The sequence below is a fragment of the Bos taurus genome, chromosome 13, assembly GCF_002263795.3.
Source record: "Bos taurus isolate L1 Dominette 01449 registration number 42190680 breed Hereford chromosome 13, ARS-UCD2.0, whole genome shotgun sequence".
Lineage (NCBI taxonomy): Eukaryota > Metazoa > Chordata > Mammalia > Artiodactyla > Bovidae > Bos > Bos taurus.
In genome coordinates, this window is record NC_037340.1 from 26,535,832 (window position 1) to 26,554,425 (window position 18,594).

General features: G+C 38.4%; 1 protein-coding gene across 6 annotated transcripts in view; it reads left to right on the forward strand.

Moving 5' to 3' along the window:
• The window catches only part of MYO3A (myosin IIIA), a 169,853-nt gene that overhangs the window by 44,157 nt on the left and 107,102 nt on the right, over positions 1 to 18,594 (forward strand). For 5 of the 6 annotated variants that reach the window (XM_059892920.1, XM_059892919.1, XM_025000993.2 and 2 more), the window contains exons 7-10: positions 4,215 to 4,291; positions 10,806 to 10,951; positions 14,121 to 14,186; positions 17,619 to 17,774. In XM_059892920.1, coding sequence (XP_059748903.1) covers positions 4,215 to 4,291; positions 10,806 to 10,951; positions 14,121 to 14,186; positions 17,619 to 17,774 — 445 coding nt within the window. Of the gene's footprint in view, positions 1 to 4,214; positions 4,292 to 10,805; positions 10,952 to 14,120; positions 14,187 to 17,613; positions 17,775 to 18,594 lie in introns of those variants that run through there. The other variant, XM_059892921.1, reaches the window with a different exon arrangement.

The following is an 18,594-nucleotide window of genomic DNA, read 5'->3' on the forward strand; positions in this document are numbered from 1 at the left end:
ACATAAGCCATAGAGGACAGGGTGACTGCCCAGCCAAAAACAGTGCAGGAAGCCTTATTAGAAGGACTTAATAATTCCCAAGCAATGTAGTCAAAGCAAAATGCTGAAGAATTGTTGACACAAACCTCCTTAATGTTCCTGTGGCTTTGACTTTTAATGGCTTATTGCCCTCTCTTCTAATCTGTTTTCCATTCAGCCCGATCTCTTGTTGGCTTCTGTTCCTTTTAATATCTTCTCTGTATCCCAACTTTCTGCCTGGAATTTTCCATCTTCAGCCTCTTCTCCTTTGACATGCTTATATAACTGTTTACTTTGGTGATTATTCCCTTAGCTCCTCTCTGTACAAGATGATTTTCCTAAACTTCTTTACTTCCTGCAGGTCCCGAACTCATAATTTGGATTCTTGTTGCCTTTTAAAGTAATTATGTCAATCATTTTAAACTGAATTTTGCATTTTTATACCTTATTAGCCAGTTTTCTTGTGGGAATTTATGTTAAGTAAAAATGCTGTTTGTCCTCAGGAAACTCACGTTTCTGTCCAGCTGAAGTTTACTATCCTGAAAATGATCATGTTAGATGTTTTAACCATTAAGCTGCCTTCTGTCTCTGAAGTTGGTTCTGTTGGAAAGATGATCTTGGGGTTAACAGTTATTGCAGAAACATTCAACAAACATGCTTCCTCTGTCACTCTTTCATAGGTGTGTGTATTGTGTTTAACCTGAGAATCATCTAGTATTTTCAGACTCAGGGGTTTCTTATTCTACCTACTTGCATTTTTCCTTTTTCACTTATTTTGATACTTTTTTGTTTTTCCTGCTTCACATTCCAGGCTAAATTTTTCTTGTTTCCATACAGTTTACAGGGACCAGGTGTAAAACATCCTTTCTGCAGGATTCCAAAAAACTCTTAATATATGATACTCCACTAGCACTGTGGACTTCCCTCATAGCTCAGTTGGTAAAGAATCTACTTGCAATGCAGGAGACCCTGGTTTGATTCCTGGGTCGGGAAGATCTGCTGGAGAAGGGATAGGCTACCCACTCCAGTATTCTTGGGCTTCCCTTGTAGCTCAGCTGGTAAAGAATCTGCCTGCAATGTGGGGGACCTGGGCTTGATCCCTGGGTTGGGAAGATCCCCTGGAGAAGCAAAGACTACCCACTACAGTATTCTGGCGTGAAGACAGTCCATGGGATCACAAAGACACTACTGAGTGATTTTCACTTTCCCTTGCACCACTAACATCGTAACTCATTATCCCAGATATACCATTGGAGTGAAGAAATAGCCAATTTAATTATGAAATATTCATAATAGTTATATTTTAATACCATCCTTTAAAATTATCTTTGTATGTTTTATAATGTACATATCAATGTATCTGGAAACATATGGAAAGTGTATTAGGTATGCTTGCTCAGAAGTTCCTTGTTGTTTGGAATAGTGTGATCAAGAAAGGAGTTTGGAGGCCAGATGTTTGCTTTAAAAAATTCTAACTTTATATTAATATAAATAAAAGTAATATACTCTCATAATAATATAAAACCTAATGATCTTAGGCTTTGTAAACTCATTATTATTGGCCATTACCCTTGTTAATCTGCTCCTTTATGTGTAAAATCATTCTTGCTCTTGTATTAGAGTTCTTAGAACTCTATTAGAGTTCTAATGTATTAGACTCTAATGTATTAGAACCTTAACTCTGACCCACTTAGGCAATGATACTGAAAATAGCGCTGAGTGACATACAAAGTCAAGGGAGAGACTGGGCGATCTGGCCTCCTAGGAAAGGCCTGTGGCATCCCTGGACCTCCAGAACAGCATCACCTGGAGCAGCATCACTTGGGCGAATCCTTAGAGCCTCGACTTCGGGTGACTTGCTCTAGTCACCTCCTGGCCTGTCTCCATTCAAGACTCACATTTCCAAGAGAAAATCTGAATGGTCTGTCTTGGGTCCCGTAATACATCCTAATGAACTTCTCAGCATCTTTCTCCATATATTTCCTGTGGAATGTGGAGGGACGACCCTTTCCTGTCATCCATATCTATAAATTCAAACACCAGGGCATGACTGCTTGCTGAAAAATGCCAATTCTAGCGACATCATCTTTTCTTTATCCCCAGAAAGAAGAAATAACTATGAAATGATTAGTCTGTCACTTTCTTGCCAGAAGCAGAATTTTAGATATTTTGCTGAATCATGTTTATTTTCTACCCCTTTTACATTTTGCTTAAATGACATTTGAATTCTCACAGAATCTTTATGAAGTTGAAACAGAAATGTTTTCTGAGGGAAAAATAGAATTTTTGATTTTTCATAAATCATTAGAAACTTAGAATAAATTTTAATAGATTTATAATCAATTTTAAATTAAATTTCTTTAAAATCTATTTACTCTTCCTACTTATAAAAATAAATTACTGTACTTGGATACCGTCATAAAAGTCAAGCTTATTTATGCCTTTAATTCATAGAAAAAGACAAGATGAAATGTTTAGATTAACATTTAATTTTTCTGGAAGCTAAAATACTTGGGGAGAGATGTGCATTTTGGAGAAACTCTATTATTCCCTTTCTTCAGATCATCTGTTAGAAATATTCAAGAGAATCTTCAATCTCAGATTAGTTCATCTTCTCTGAATTTCAAAAACAATTTCATGAGAATATTTTTTCTGTTAAATAATAAAATGTTTAAAGGCAAAATTTGAAGGCTTAGATACAGATCCCATTTAGGACAAGGTCCCACTTATTACATCAGTGGAGGAAGTCCTTGAGGTAAAGAATTAATGTGGAACCAAAACGTACCACTTAGGCCTCAGCTCAAGTGTATTTCCACCAGTGAAAGGCTCTTTTGACTGAATATGAGCTTTGAATTTTCATGACCTTTGAATTTGATACCTCATCTTGGAGTTTTAAACGTATTAAACATCAATTAGTGTCTTTGTTCTACTTGACTTATAAGGTGAACAGCCAGAGCCTAAAACAAATGTGACACCCAGGAGGTACTTTTCAAAACAAGGATGTCAGGGAGTTAAAGTTCACAATTTGGAACTAACAGAAGGAGAAGAGAGACACAGGTTGAGATGGTTGGATGGCATCACTGACTCAATGGACATGAGTTTCAGCAAACTCCAGGAAACGGTGAAGGACAGGGAAGCCTGGCGTGCTGCAGTCCATGGGGTCGCAAAGTGTCGGACATGACTTAGCAACTGAAAAACATGAAGTCCAGAGTGAGGTCAAGGGAAGAAGCATCGTGAAGCCAGAGGAGCAGAAGTATGAGCCGTGAGGAGGGAGACTATACTCCAGATTTTCTTAAGAGCCAGTTATGATTGTATCTAACCAGATAGAATTGATGGGATGACAAGATTGAAATATTTCGTTAAACTTCCTCATTGTAATCTTTCTGTGTATAGTCTCTCTAAAGGAAAATAACTGATCCTGTTGATGCTGTTGGTTTAAATATTAATAGATGTGATGGACTGGCCAAAAGTTCATTCAAGTTTTCTTATAACAGCTTATGGAAAAACCTGAGTGAACATTTTTGACCAACCCTAATAATTTATTTGAAACTTCCCGTCAGGTGTGATTTATCCCAAGATGATAGATGGAAAATAATTTTATTTGCATTCACAAGTCACCTGCTATATGTATGCCACCATATGAAACAATCCAGTTCACTAGAATTTAATAGTGGGCTGCTGCTGCTGCTGAGTCGCTTCAGTCATGTCCGACTCTGTGCGACCCCGTAGACGGCAGCCCACCAAGTCCTCTGTCCCTGGGATTCTCTAGGCAAGAATAATGGAGTGGGTTGCCATTTCCTTCTGCATTAGTAGTGAGAGGAAGGAGCAAAGGGAGCCTACCATTCAAATCAAAACTATGTACAAAAATATGCAATACAGACAAATAGTTTAAAATCTAGAAAGTCAAGGCTGTAGAGATTAGTATATCTGGAGCAGATGAAGTCAGCATGGGGGAATTTAAGCTTGACATGGGGCTTTAAGTTTGAATAGGTTTGGATACGAGAAATAGGAAATAGGAGGACCGTTGTATGTCTTGGCTATGCAGACATCCTGAGTTTGGATGCCTTAAGGTGAAGTTCAAGTCCAGTGGCAGCTATAAGAGAATCATATTTGTTTGTAAGCAGATTTATTGCAGTTGAAATCTCCTTGACCTGAGTAATGAATGCAAGAAAGTAAGTCTCGTCTCTTCCTTCCAGGCGTGTCTGCTCAGCTCACCAGCACCTGGCACCGTCGGAACACATCTGTAGGAACGCCGTTTTGGATGGCTCCTGAGGTTGGATAGAGTTTTTTTGAGGGAGACACATTGTGTGATTGATCCTTTCTGAGTTTTGTTTTCATGCACGCTGTAGCTCCGTATGTGTGTTAGAATCTACTGGAAGAAAATGTCAGTTGTGTTGTCTATATGTGAGATATTTGCGTGTGTGAGGAGTGACATGGGAGATGATAAATGGGCTGTGAGCGAATATATGAATACACGAAAGACTGAATGAATAAGTCAGATGAGGTAGAGAGAAACTACAGTGGAATAGCACAGGTTTGAATTGCAGGTCTACTTACCTGCAAATTTTTGTCAATAAATATAGTGCCTGTATTGTCATTTTACAGTTTTTCTTTTTTTATTGAAGTATAGGTGATATACAATGTTGTGTTTCTGCTGTACAGCAAAGTGATTAAGTTATACATATATATGTTCTTTTTCATATTCTTTTTCATTATAGGTTATTACAAGGTATTGAGTATAATTCCCTGTTCTGTACAGTTGGAGAAGGCAATGGCACCCCACTCCAGTACTCTTGCCTGCTAAATCCCATGGATGGAGGGGCCTGGTGGGCTGTAGTCCATGGGGTCACCAAGAGTCAGATACGACTGAGCGACTTCACTTTCACTTTTCACTTTCATGCATTGGAGAAGGAAATGGCAACCCACTCCAGTGTTCTTGCCTGGATGGGGGAGCCTGGTGGGCTGCCGTCTATGGGGTCGCAGAGAGTTGGACACGACTAAAGTGACTTAGCAGCAGCAGCAGTACAGTGGAATCTTGTGGTTTATTCCTTTTATACATAGTAGTTTGTATCTACTAATCCCCAATCTCATTTTACAGATCTTTAAATTAACTAAATATGGGGAAAAGTTTGTGTTTAATCAGAGCTCACAATGTATGGATTCAAAAGAACCAGGGTTTGAGACCTGGTTCTAGCCAAACTGTTTCAGCTTCCTGCCCTTGGGTGAGTCATATATCAGTTTCTCTGTTTTTGAGGCAGAGATAGAAGTATGTGGATTTTCGACTGTCAGGAGATTGGAACCCTTAACCCATGTATTTCTCAGGGGTGAGCTATACTCACAACCTTATGTTTTCATTAAATATACTTTTTATTGGAATATAATTGCATTATAATGCTGTGCTTCTGCTGTACAACGAAGTGAATTAGCTGTATGTATACATATACCTCCCTCTTGAGCCTCCTTCCAACCCCTGCTTCCCCATCCCCACCCTTTAGGTCATCACAGAGTGCCCAGCTGAGCTCCCTGTACTATACGATAGGTTCTCATTAGTTATTTATTTTGTACACAGTAGTGTACATGTCAATCCCAAGCTCCCAGTTCATCCCACCTTACATTTCCTCTGCTGTGTCCACATGTACCTTCTCTAAGTCTGCATCTCTATTCCTGCCCTGAAAATAGGTTCATCTGTACCACTTTTGTAGATTCCACATATATGCATTAATATCTTTCTGACTTACTTCACTCTGTGTGACAGACCCTAGGTCTATCACATCTCTACAGATGACCCAACTTTGTTCTTTTTAATGGCTAATATTCCATTGTATGGGCTTCTCCGATATCTCAGTGGTAGAGAATCTGCCTACAATGCAGGAGACGCAGGAGACCTGGGTTCGATCCCTGGGTCCAGAAGATCCCCTGGAGGAGGGCATGGCAACCCACTCCAGTATTCTTGCCCAGAGATTCCCGTGGACAGAGATGCCTTGCGGCCATGGTCCATGGGGTCACAAAGAGTTGGACATGACTGAGTGACTGAACGCATATTTAGTACATAGCATATTCCATATTAAAAAACAGAGACATTACTTTGGCAACAAAGGTCCATCTAGTCAAGGCTATGGTTTTTCCAGTGGTCATGTATGGATGTGAGAGTTGGATTGCAAAGAAAGCTGAGCACCGAAGAATTGATGCTTTTGAAGTGTGGTGTTGGAGAAGACTCTTGAGAGTCCCTTGCACTGCAAAGAGATCCAACCAGTCCATTCTAAGGAGATCAGTCCTGGGTGTTCATTGGAAAGACTGATGCTGAAGCTGAAACTCCAATACTTTGGCCACCTCATGTGAAGAGTTGACTCATTGGAAAACACTCTGATGCTGGAAGGGATTGGGGGCAAGAGGAGAAGGGGACGACAGAGGATGAGATGCCTCGATGGCATTACAGACTTGGTGGACGTGAGTTTGAGTGAACTCCGGGAGTTGGTGATGAACAGGGAGGCCTGGCATGCTGCGATTCATGGGGTCGCAGAGTCGGACACGACTGAGTGACTGAACTGAACTGAACTGAACTGACCTCATCTTTATTCATTCTTCTGTCAGTGGACATCTAGGTTGCACATATCTCTGTTAATGATATTTAGATTTTGTTTTTAAGTTGGATAGAAATATAAAAGTGCCTTTTTTGTTGTTCAGTTGCTCAGTCTTGTCTGACTCTTTGCGACCCCATGGACTGCAACATGCCAGGCTTATCTGCTCTTAACCATCTCCTGGAGTCTGCTTAAACTCATGTCCATTGAGACAGTGAAATCATCCAACCATCTCATCCTCTGTCATCCCGTTCTCCTTCTGCCTTCAGTCTTTCCCAGCATCAGGGTCTTTTCCAATGAGGTGGTCTTCACATCAGGTGGCCAAAGTATTGGAGTTTCAGCTTCAGCTTCAGTCCTTTCAGTGAATATTCAGGGTTGATTTCCTTTAGGATTGACTGGTTTGATCTCCTTACTGTCCAAGGGACTCTCAAGAGTCTTCTCTAGCACCGCAGTTCAAAAGCATCAATTCTTTGGTGCTTAGCCTTTTTTATTGTCCAGTTCTCACATCCATACATGACTACCGGAAAAACTATAGCCTTGAGTATACGGACCTTTGTCGGCAAAATAGTCATTTCTGCTTTTTAATACGCTGTCTAGATTTGTCATTGTTTTTCTTCCAAGGAGCAAGCGTCTTCTAATTTCATGGCTGCCGTCACCATCTGCAGTGATTTTGGAGCCCAAGAAAATAAAGTCTCTTACTGTTTTCCATTCTTTCCCCATCTATTTGCCATGAAGTGGTGGGAGCAGATACCGTGATCTCCGTATTTTGAATGTTGAGTTTTCAGCCAGCTTTTCACTCTCTTCTTTCACTTTCATCAACAGGCTGTTTAAATTCCTCTTTGCCTTCTGCCATAAGGGTCATGTCATCTGCATATCTGAGGTTATTGATATTTCTCCCCGCAATCTTGATTCTAGCTTGTACTTCATTCAGCACAGCATTTCACATGATGTAGTCTGTATATAAGTTAAATAAGCAGGATGACAATATACAGCCTTGACTTTATTTAAAATCAGATGTGGGCTTTTAACCTATATTTATAGTAGGTCCTATGTTGAGTGTCTCTGCTTAGGGCCACATCACACCTCGAAGATTCTTTTGAGCATAACCTGTGGGAAGATGTAAAAAACTGCTAAAATAGTTGAGGAAAAGTTTTCTAGAGTTACATCTTTTCTCCACAGTCACTTTAATGTTAATGCTTTTAATCCTTTTAGTTATATTTATCCGTAAAGAACATTTATGTTTGAAAACTCTGCCGTCTTTGGGAAAAGCTCTGCTATTTGCCTACATCTTTCTAGAGAGTGACAGGAAGAGAAGTAATTTAAATACTACATTAATATTGCAAAATCATAGAATTAAATTTGCTGGAGGATTAAGTCCTGGTGTGCTGTTCCTATGTTGATACTAATTCAATTACTACTTGCAAAAAAAGTTAAAATGTAAGTGTATTGTAAAATATGGAGAAATGATAAATTATCTTAAACTTTAAAAATAAAATATGTGTAGACTGTATAGTCATATAAGCAAAAACAAAATTAAATAAAAGAATTTCCAATGTGGGTTTTTTTCTTCAATTCTGATATATTACTAGTGTTTTAAAAGCTTGTGAAAAGTTTAAAAATAAGAAATTAATAACATCTAGCTGTAATACCAAGCTTTATATCTTATCTACATATATGAATAATTACTATAATAAATGCTATAATATAACTATGATTTCTATTAAATAATTAATAGTCTAGTTTTATATTTTTAATATACTAATTTATAGTAACAAAGCCATTATTATATTTTAAGTTTGTCATTTAGTAAAAACTATTTTGATTAGTAGATCTTAGAAGCACTCTATGAGTAAAGTTAATATTTTTATCTAAAATATAACTATTAGAGTAATAAATGAGTTAATAATTAAAATTAATACTCCTTACTATGCAATTATTAGACAGTCGTTTTACTGATAAGTCATTATTTACTATTAATAAGCCTGCTGCTGCTAAGTTGCTGCTAAGTCACTTCAGTCGTGTCCGACTCTGTGTGACCACAGCCCACCAGGCTCCCCCGTCCCTGGGATTCTCCAGGCAAGAACACTGGAGTGGGTTGCCATTTCCTTCTCCAATGCATGAAAGTGAAGAGTGAAAGTGAAATCGCTCAGTCGTGTCTGACCCTCAGCGACCCCATGGACTGCAGCCCACCAGGCTCCTCCGTCCATGGGATTTTCCAGGCAAGAGTGGTGGAGTGGGGTGCCATTGCCTTCTCCCATTAATAAGCCTACTGTAGCACAGACATGGTTTGAAAGTGCTTTCCTGCTCAGCCAACCAATAATATATAAAAGAGAAAGGTTCACTGTGGTCTTTTCAAATTATCCTATAGATATATGTTTAACATTTTGTGCATATTATATTCATTTAGCATTTGCCAACTTTTGAATGATTGGCAATACTTCAGTAAATTTCCGCTTACCTAGAATTGTTGAAGAATGTGTTTTGAATAATCAACTATTTAGTTAATGAAGACATCACATAAATACCAGCTCTTTGTTATTCAGGTCTAATTTCTAAGAATTAGAAAACAACAAGGTAAACAAGGTTGTTTAAATCAATTATAAGTTGAAAAGTGGTATTCTTGATTTGACATCCTTTTCAATTAAATTCTAGACCAAAGGTAGCATTTGTTTATTATGTAAAGCCATCCTTCCCAGAATATGTGTGTTTCATGGTGAAGGCGAGACAGTGGCTGTGATAGGTTACCATGTAACTTATCGTACAAGCCAGGACAATTTGGAGAGTGAACCGGGAAGGTATTTATAATGAGTCTAGGGAAGTGAGCGTAAACTAAGAATGTCATGGGTACATTGTGCCCACTGTGCCAGCATAGGGATGTTTTAATGTGTTAAATTTGATGTTAAGTGGAGTCAGAAAGGTGAAACCCTATTCCAGACAGGATCTTAGATTTCTTTTATCTCATTTCATATTACTGTAATTTAATGATAAGAAGTCTAACCTGCCATCATCCCCAGATTATGTTTTATTTATCTCGTGAGTTGGCATTCACAACATGTAAAAATTTTTTTCTTGTCAATGACATCCTGTGATTAGTGGAATTTTAAAAAACCTGATTGTAGCTTAACAGAGACTTTGCCGACAAAGGTCAGTATAGTCAAAGCTATGGTTTTTCCAGTAGTCATGTATGGATGTGAGAACTGGACCATAAAGAAGGCTAAGTGCCGAAGAATCGATGCTTTTGAACTGTGGTGCTTGAGAAGACTCTTGAGAGTCCCTTGGACTGCAAGGAGATAAAACCAGTCAATCCTAAAGGAAATTAACCTTAAATATTCATTGGAAGGACTGATGCTGAAGCTGAAGCTCCAGTACTTTGGCCACCTGATGTGAAGAGCCACCTCATTGGAAAAGACCCTGATTCTGGGAGAGATTGAAGGCAGGAGGAGAAGGGAGAGACAGAGGATGAGATGGTTAGATAGCATCACCAACTCAATGGACATGAGTTTGAGCAAACTGGGGGAGATAGTAAAGGATAGGAACCCTGGTGTGCTGTAGTCCATGGGGTCACAAAGAGTCAGACACAACTGAGCAACTGCACGACAACAGGATTTACTGTCTAGTGTGCTCCCAGGTAACTACTAACATCTTATCAATGTTTATTTTTATCCAGTTATTTTTCTCTTGTTGATGGCATAAGCCTTTTTGTATTTCTCAACACTTGTCGCATTTTTGCCTTCAAGTTGTCAAAAAAGATGGAGGCCATATACCTAGGCTTCCCGCAAGCTTATTTTTCTTTGTATCCTTCAATTTTTGTTAAAGATGTGTTCTTTATCTTTGCCAAGATGAATGACTGTATTTACTAATCAAATGTTTATCAGATGATTATCATTGCACAAGTTTAAGCTGTATGTTTGATCCCATCCCTTCCCATTAGGTATACTTTTTCATTCCCCTTTCTGTTTTGCATTTTCAAAAATACTTTTTTTTTTCATAGACTTCTTCCCTTATTGTTTTCAATCCTGCTAAGATATTCTGCATTCTTAGAATAAAACTGCTACTACTAATCATAATTTGAGGTTTTACTTCCCCATGTTACTGCCTTGGCTGGGAGCTCTCAAAGCTCGTGAGTTTGAATACTTACACATCATTCTAAGCATTTTCCTATGTGCTTATTGAAGTTGTAAGCTTCCTTTTTCTTTCATTTTCTACTAGGTGATTGCATGTGAACAGCAACTGGATACAACTTACGATGCCAGATGTGACACGTGGTCCCTGGGGATCACAGCCATTGAGCTGGGGGATGGAGATCCTCCACTAGCTGACCTGCATCCCATGAGAGCACTTTTCAAAATACCCAGGTCAGAGGGCTCTCACGTGGGTCCAGTACCTGCCAATTTTCTCTCTTCCTCCAGCCACTGAATCCTTGTCAAGCTCTTCATGGAAATATCCAGATATATTCCAAAAGGTTGGGAGCAGAGTGGCCTGGAATATCATTCTGCTTCTTTCAAGACACTGTTTTTGTACCGTAGTTTTATTTTCCCTGGTCTAAGTACAAGAGCTTTCTTTTGGTATTGTGTGTGTGTTTTTTTTTTTTTTTTTCTTTAGCAAGGATTTGAGCTTGGAAAACAGCACTTCCTATCACTCTTGATTCACTCCCAGATTCGTCAGTGAGGCTCCCTGGTCCACAGTCCGTGTAACAGTAATGTGCTCTGTTCTGCTCTTATCAATCTAACAATTTTTTATTACTTGCTAACACTTCCCTTTCTTTAGAGCTTTAAAATGATAGTATTAATAAAGTTAGAAGTAGAATTTTTGATAAAATAATAATGATTTTAAATATGTTAGTGTTTTGAATATATTAATATAAAACATTAAGCTTAGAAAAATAATCTCTTTGGAGCCAGGAAGGCACTTTCCTGTGTAGACACCTCCCCTTTTATATGTGTTGTCAGATTTTCCCTCTTGCTTATCACTAATTAAACACTGTGTATGTTTTGGTTAGTTCCTAGATATTTCAGAAAACTGACATGAAAAGACTGCCTATTTTTATTATACATGTATTATCTTTTAAAGACTTTCTTTTCAAAATATTATTTATTTTTTATTTTTGGTTGCATTGGATCTTCATTGCTGTGCATGGACTTTCTCTAGTTGCAAAAAACAGGGGCCAGTCTCTAGTTGTGGTGCTCAGGTTTCTCATTGTGGTGGCTTCCGTTTTTGAGGAACGTGGACTCTAGGGCACGTGGGTTTCAGTAGCTGCAGCCTGAGGACTCAGTAGTTGTGGCTCGTGCATTAGTTGCTCTGCAGCATGTGGAATCTTCCTGGACCAGGGATGAAACTCATGTCCCTTGCATTGGCAGCTGGATTCTTATCCACTGTATGACCAGGGAAATCCTAAAGACTTTCTTATGGATTTTGCCTGCTATCTTAATTTTAATGAAATGCACAGAGAGGGCCTATGGGAACATGGGTCCAGGGTGGAGAGATGAGGTATGCTAAAATTTGTTCCTACACTCTCCATTAAATAAATTGTGGGATCCTAATGCCTGTAGAACATTGAATCATATGTAAAAGCCTGGTCGGGGGTGGTTCCAGTCCGAAAGAAATAATGCCAATATGACCTATTCATTTCCAAATAGATCTATTTAGAATATTTGGGATGGAATTAAATTAGTGTAAAACATTCAAATTTGTTTTTAAGTTTACCTTGTAATTTTCTGTCCTGCCTGTATTTACTGAGTTATAATACCTTAAATATATATCATCCTTTCCATAACAATTTCAATGTATCTCTAAGGTCTTACTGTTTATAAAATATATTGCTTATTAATAAGTGGGGCTTCCCAGGTAGCACTAGTAGTAAAGAACCTGCCTACCAATGCAGGAGATGTAAGAGATGCAGGTTCAATATCTGAGTCAGAAGATCTCTGGAGGAGGGCATGGCAACCGATTCCAGTATTCTTACTTGGAGAATCCCATAGACAGAGGAGCCTCACAGGCTACGGTCCATAGGGTCGCACAGAGTCAGACATTACTGAAGCAACTTAGCACACACAGAAAGTGTGGAAATGAGATTACAGAAAAAGAGCAGAAAACCTGCTCTGTATCAGGTCTAAGGCATTTCATTAAATTTGAGGAAAACCAACAGAAGCTGTATATCCTAATTCCTGTTGTCATTCTGTATGTGAGATGAAGCGCTGTTTTCCCTGAGCTATTTAAATTATGGTTTATATTAACATAGTTAGCCCAGGGTTATTACTCTTAATGATGATGCCACATGAAAGAAGGATGCTACTGTTGATCTATATGGTACCTGTGAGCAAGGCACCTCTGGAAACTGCACCATCTCAGTTGTTTATTATTCCTTGTGCCGCCAGTATATCTTTAAAATAGAGTTCTAAGAATACTGACTGAAGAAATAATTAGGAAAAAAGGAGGATCTGTAAAGCTACCTAGTTCTGAATGTTCTAAAATCATCAAAATCTTGCTCTACTCAAAGCAAACCAGTAAATCTCTTAGAAGAGTTTTTCAGAACAAGAAGCCAAGCAAAATTGTTGGAGAAAAGAATTACTTCTTTTAATGTGCAAATCAGCAATCTTCAAATAGTCCTAAGGATTGTAAAATGAGCTTTCAGTGTGATCTAGTGGATGAGTAGCTGCACTTTTCTTTAATGAGCCTGTACAGACTGTACATTAATTTCATTTTAAGCTATTTAAGGAGTAAAGCAGAGCTGAAGACAAAGTATTTCCATTCCACTAATGAAAACAAAGAGCTGTTGGAATTAACATAAAGCGGTACTTCAGGATATTCAACTATCACGGTTATCGTGGTTGATCAGTGTTGCTTGATTACAGTTAGAGATCAGCCTCATTTTCAGATGATGTTCCTTTGTGTTCATGAACATCACAAAAAAGAAAAGATTTGTTCAGCTTAAAATGAAAGGAATTAATAACAGAATCTTGCAGTGGCATTCAGAGCTTTATTGCCAATCATATTTTCCAGTTCCTTACTTTTGTAATCTTGTTTCTGGCCATCTACCCAAGTAACAACAGAACAAGTCATAAAGGCACTCTTCTATAAAGGCCTCTCTGCTAAGGTTTCTTGCATATTCTGAATAATCCTCCTTTCCAGTCACCTTTGTGTCTCCTGAACATCAGAGATTTTTGTAAGACTCAAAGTAAAAAAATCTTTTCCCCAGGAGCCATTGTTTCTAATCAGCTAAGTATTTATGTTTTCCTCTAGGGCTCTCAGTTCAAAGTAAGAAGGTTGTTTCGAAGAAAAAAAGAAAGATCAGCTGGGAAAAAAATAGGTATATTATGTGCTTTCAGAGAAGCAAGAGACCTGTCATTCCATATAAAGAATGATTAATAACTAATTATCTGTCTTTGAATTGGAAAATGATGGTAATACTTGATTATACCTGGCAGGATTTGAATGCAGTGATGCATTAGTCTGTCCAGTCCTGCCTATTAATTTTGTCCTGCCTGGCCAATGTGTACTATCCAACCTTGTATCTTATTTTTCTAGGAATCCACCCCCAAAACTGAGGCAACCTGAGATATGGTCAGCAGAATTCAATGACTTCATCAGCAAGTGAGTAACAATAGAGTTTTTTCTTTTTATTATTATTTTTTTGATTTTGATGTGGGCCATTCCAGGTGGCACTAGTGGTAAAGAACCCAGCTGCCAATGCAGGAGACTTAAGAGCCCCAGGTTCGATCCCAGAGTCAGGAAGGTTCCCTGGAGGAGGGTATGGCAACCCACTCCAGTATTCTTGCCTGGAAATCCCATGGACAGAGAAGCCTAGCAAGCTACAGTCCATAGGGTCACACAGAGTCAGACATGACTGAAGCGATTTAGCAGGCACACATTTTTAATGTCCTTATTGAACTTATTACAATATTGCTTCTGTTCTGTGTTTTGGTATTTTTTTTTTTTTTTTGCCAGGAAGCATGTGGGATCTTAGCTTCTCGACCAGGGATCGAACCCACACCTCCTGCATTTGAAGACAAAGTTTAACCATTGGACCACCAGGAGAGTCCTTAGAGTCTTTTAGAGGAGTCAAAGAAATTCCATCGTGCTCTATGACTTTGAGATGGGCCTTTTATAATCATTCCTCCAAGCTTCTGACTCTCCTCTTTATCTATTAAATAACCCTAGAGGTTCCCATGATCTTCATCAAAACAAGCATTTGTAGTGTCTTCTGAATGTTCAGTGAACTTATTATTGTTTCGATAATGATCTCAGGGTCACATTCATTCTATCAATGACTGTGCTTCTGCAGACGTTGCATCACCCATGAATGGTTTCTTCTGTCCACTTGCCTTTTGCAATCTTGCCCTTAGCATCTCCCACCTTCTTACCAATCATATAGTCAGTCAGTTATTTAGCCCTTCAGTTATCTGCATCACTAATTCTTATCACAGCCAGGGAGTTTTCATTACACTTGGTAAGTCAGATAATCATACAGATAAAATCTTAGATATTTGAAAATAACTTTTAATTTGACAGATGTTTAGTATAAATGCAGTGCCTCCAGACAACTGAGCAGAAGCTATGCATCAGCTATTTCTAAATCTGTCCATGAAATTTTTTTCACAGTCTTTCTCATGACTTCACCTTGAAAAAATAAGGGAAGGGATGACTGAAGGTTTTGAATGGGAGAGAAGGGGTCATTAAGCTTGAATGTGTCAAACTTCACTCAGAAAATGTAAAAAGGGAAAAAAAGTAGAGGAACTAATCACGTTTGTCACATTGAAATTGCTGGTTTTCATACCAAGAATATCTGCTTGTTTCTATAAAGGTAAGAGGCTGATTTAAGGGTTATGCAAACACAAGAAAGTGGCAATGTTTTTTCTTTTAGTTTCTACTTAACTAATCATTGCTACATATGTACTACACACTGCATAATATTTAATGAACTGCAGCCGAATTCCTTAGATCTCATAGGAGAATCGTTGGTAACTTTGAAGTGTTCCCCACGACTTGTAGTCATGACTCATGTGGGCAGATCCTTCCATGCGGATCCGTTAATGCAGCTTGGTGACTTTGACATATTCCATACAGTTTCACCTTTGAGAAGCATTTCCTCTTTTCCTTCAGGCAGTTAGGTCTCTGCCCGGGAAGCTCTTCCTGTCCTTGGTTCCTCTTCCTCTAATACCATTTCTTCTTTTATTTCACTCCCTGTTTAGAGATCTTGCTCCCTAAATAGACAGTAAACAACTCCAGGGCATCACATGTACCTTACTTTTCATTCTAAGTCCAGTGGCTGGCACACAGCAGTTTAACTGTTAAGGTTTTACCTGAATAAAATAATCTCCAATGTGATTAATCTCAGTACGTAGATACAAGTGTTGCAGGTGGCAGAAATTGACACATTGTGCTAAACTAAATGAAAACTAAAAGCATATCTTATTTTGAGACATTGTCATCCTTATTCTTTAGCATCTTTTAGCATCCCTGGGTAGTATCTCTTTGTGTTTGTAAGCTAAGTTGCTAGTGTCTGACTGTTTGCAACCCTGTGGGCTGTAGCCCACTAGGCTCCTCTATCCATGGCGATTCTCCAGGCAAGAATACTGGAGTGGGTTGCCGTGCCCTCCTACAGGGGGTCTTCCTGACCCAGGGATCGAACCCTTGTCTCGGACATCTCCTGTATTAGCAGGTGGGTTCTTTACCGCTAGCACCATCGTGGAAGCCAGTATTTGTTTAGTTAATTCCAGTAGAATAAATTGCCAAATTCTCATACCAGAAGGATTAACAATACACATAAGAAGTGGCATGGCTCAGGTCAGGCTTGGGTTCCTTTTTGTTTTTTTCTATCCTCAAATGACAGCCCCACCCTGACCAGTTTCCTCATAACCATAGATCCTCAAAATCTCAGGACTGAAAGAGTACGCAGAACATGAATTCTTCTTGAACAGGGTGCGCTGAGAAGCCAATCAGTAATCCCTTGATAAAAATAATCTTACTTCCCAATGCTGCCCATTCCATCTTCTGTCAAAAAGTTCGGTCTTATATGGACCAAAAATCTATCTCTCTTTTAATTCTACCCATCGATCCTAACTTTTTTGTTTCCTTGCCTTGAAAACTAGTCTTAACTCCTCTTTCCAACATCTGAAGGCAGCTGATTAAACATCCGATGTTTGTTCCAGGGTTCCTCCTGTGATGCTGTTTCAGGTGCTCTCACCTGGTTGATCCTATCAAGAGGTATGATACACATTAGTATGTGTACTCTAGGACCTCAAAGCCCATCCACTGACATGGGATTTAAACATCCTCAGTGCATAAGCCAGAGAATGCAATACTCCAGTACTCTTGCCTGGAAAATCCCATGGACGGAGGAGTCTGGTAGGCTGCAGTCCATGGGGTTTCGAAGAGTCGGACACGACTGAGTGACTTCACTTTCACTTTTCACTTTCATGCATTGGAGAAGGAAATGACAACCCACTCCAGTGTTCTTGCCTGGAGAATCCCAGGGATGGCGGGCCCTGCTGGGCTGCCGTCTATGGGGTCGCACAGAATCGGACACGACTAAAGTGACTTAGCAGCAGCAGCAGTGCATAAGCCCTTGCACATGGGTTAGTAGTTTTATCACGTAGAAAGAAACAGATCAATTGAAAAACCTTTAAAAGCGTTAGTGAAGGGAGACTGAAAAGTTTGTTGTAATTTTAGATAAGCATTAAAACTGTAATGACTTCATTGTTGTTTATCTTTCGCTAAAAGAGACTTGGCAGTGGAGACTGAGTTCAATTAGCACTCTGCAGTAATGCTTGCTAGGAGGCAAGGAAAGTAGAATTTAGATGAAAGTTGGTTTCACTACAGCATAATCGCCCACAGATGTGTGCACTTTCACAGACATTAATTCCTCAGATTTCAGTTTTAACATTTTTTTGAGATATGTTTCTTGGGCTGAGCATCAACGAAGAACATCATTCCTTTGTGTTAGAGTAGTTTTTAGGACTGTGAATAATAAATTCAAAACTTTTAACTTATCTAATAATTGCATGTTCCTTTCTGCCAGTGCAGGTGTTTGACTAAGGATTATGAAAAGCGTCCAACAGTGTCAGATCTTTTACAGCATACATTCATTACTCAAGTTGAAGGCAAAGATGCGATGTTACAAAAACAACTCACAGAATTCATTGGCATTTATCAGTGCACAGGAGGCACAGAAAAGGCCAGGTAATCAAATAATATTTTGACTCCAAAAGTCCAAAGATCATTTAAAGAGTCTGACTGCTTTATAATCCAATGGTTGTTAAGGTGGGGAAAGAACTTCCTGGTTTAATTCTTTCAGTTCACTGGTTGTGGTTTGGAGATAAGGTAGTATTTGCATGAAGAGTAAATGTCTCAAGTTGAATTGCATCCTGATATTGGGAATATTACTGGCAGCATTTTTTAAACAACTTCTTCATAACAAAGGATATAAACTTCAATAGGTGATTAGTATTGGCTTATATTTTCTTGTATTTTTCTCCTCTTCTGTGAAGTAAGATACCTTATATTTGAGATTTAAAAATGAACATAACACTTGAAAATTTTTTTTGACATTATTATTTTTGGTATCATTTTCTCTGGTTGAATTATATTCAAAAGTCATTTTTAATGATCTATTATGTACAGTTTTCATAATTTTGACTATTTTTACAGCTTATAGATAGTATATATATTTATTTTATGGAGTTTAGAAGATACATAGAAGTATACAACATAAAATCAATTATAAAATTTAAATCTATACCTTCTAGTATCTTATTATTGGAAATACATTTAAAAACAAAATTGAAATATATATGTCCTGGAGCTTGCCTTCTTTCACTGGCTAGTGAAAGAATTTTCATATCTTTAAATATCCTTCTACCACAAATTAAACATTTTTAAATTTTATATTGAGTATAGTTGATTAACAATGATGTTTTAGTTTCAAGTATACAGGAAGGTGGTTCAATTATACATATACATGTATCTGTTCTTTTTCAAGTTCTTTTCTCATTCAGGTTAT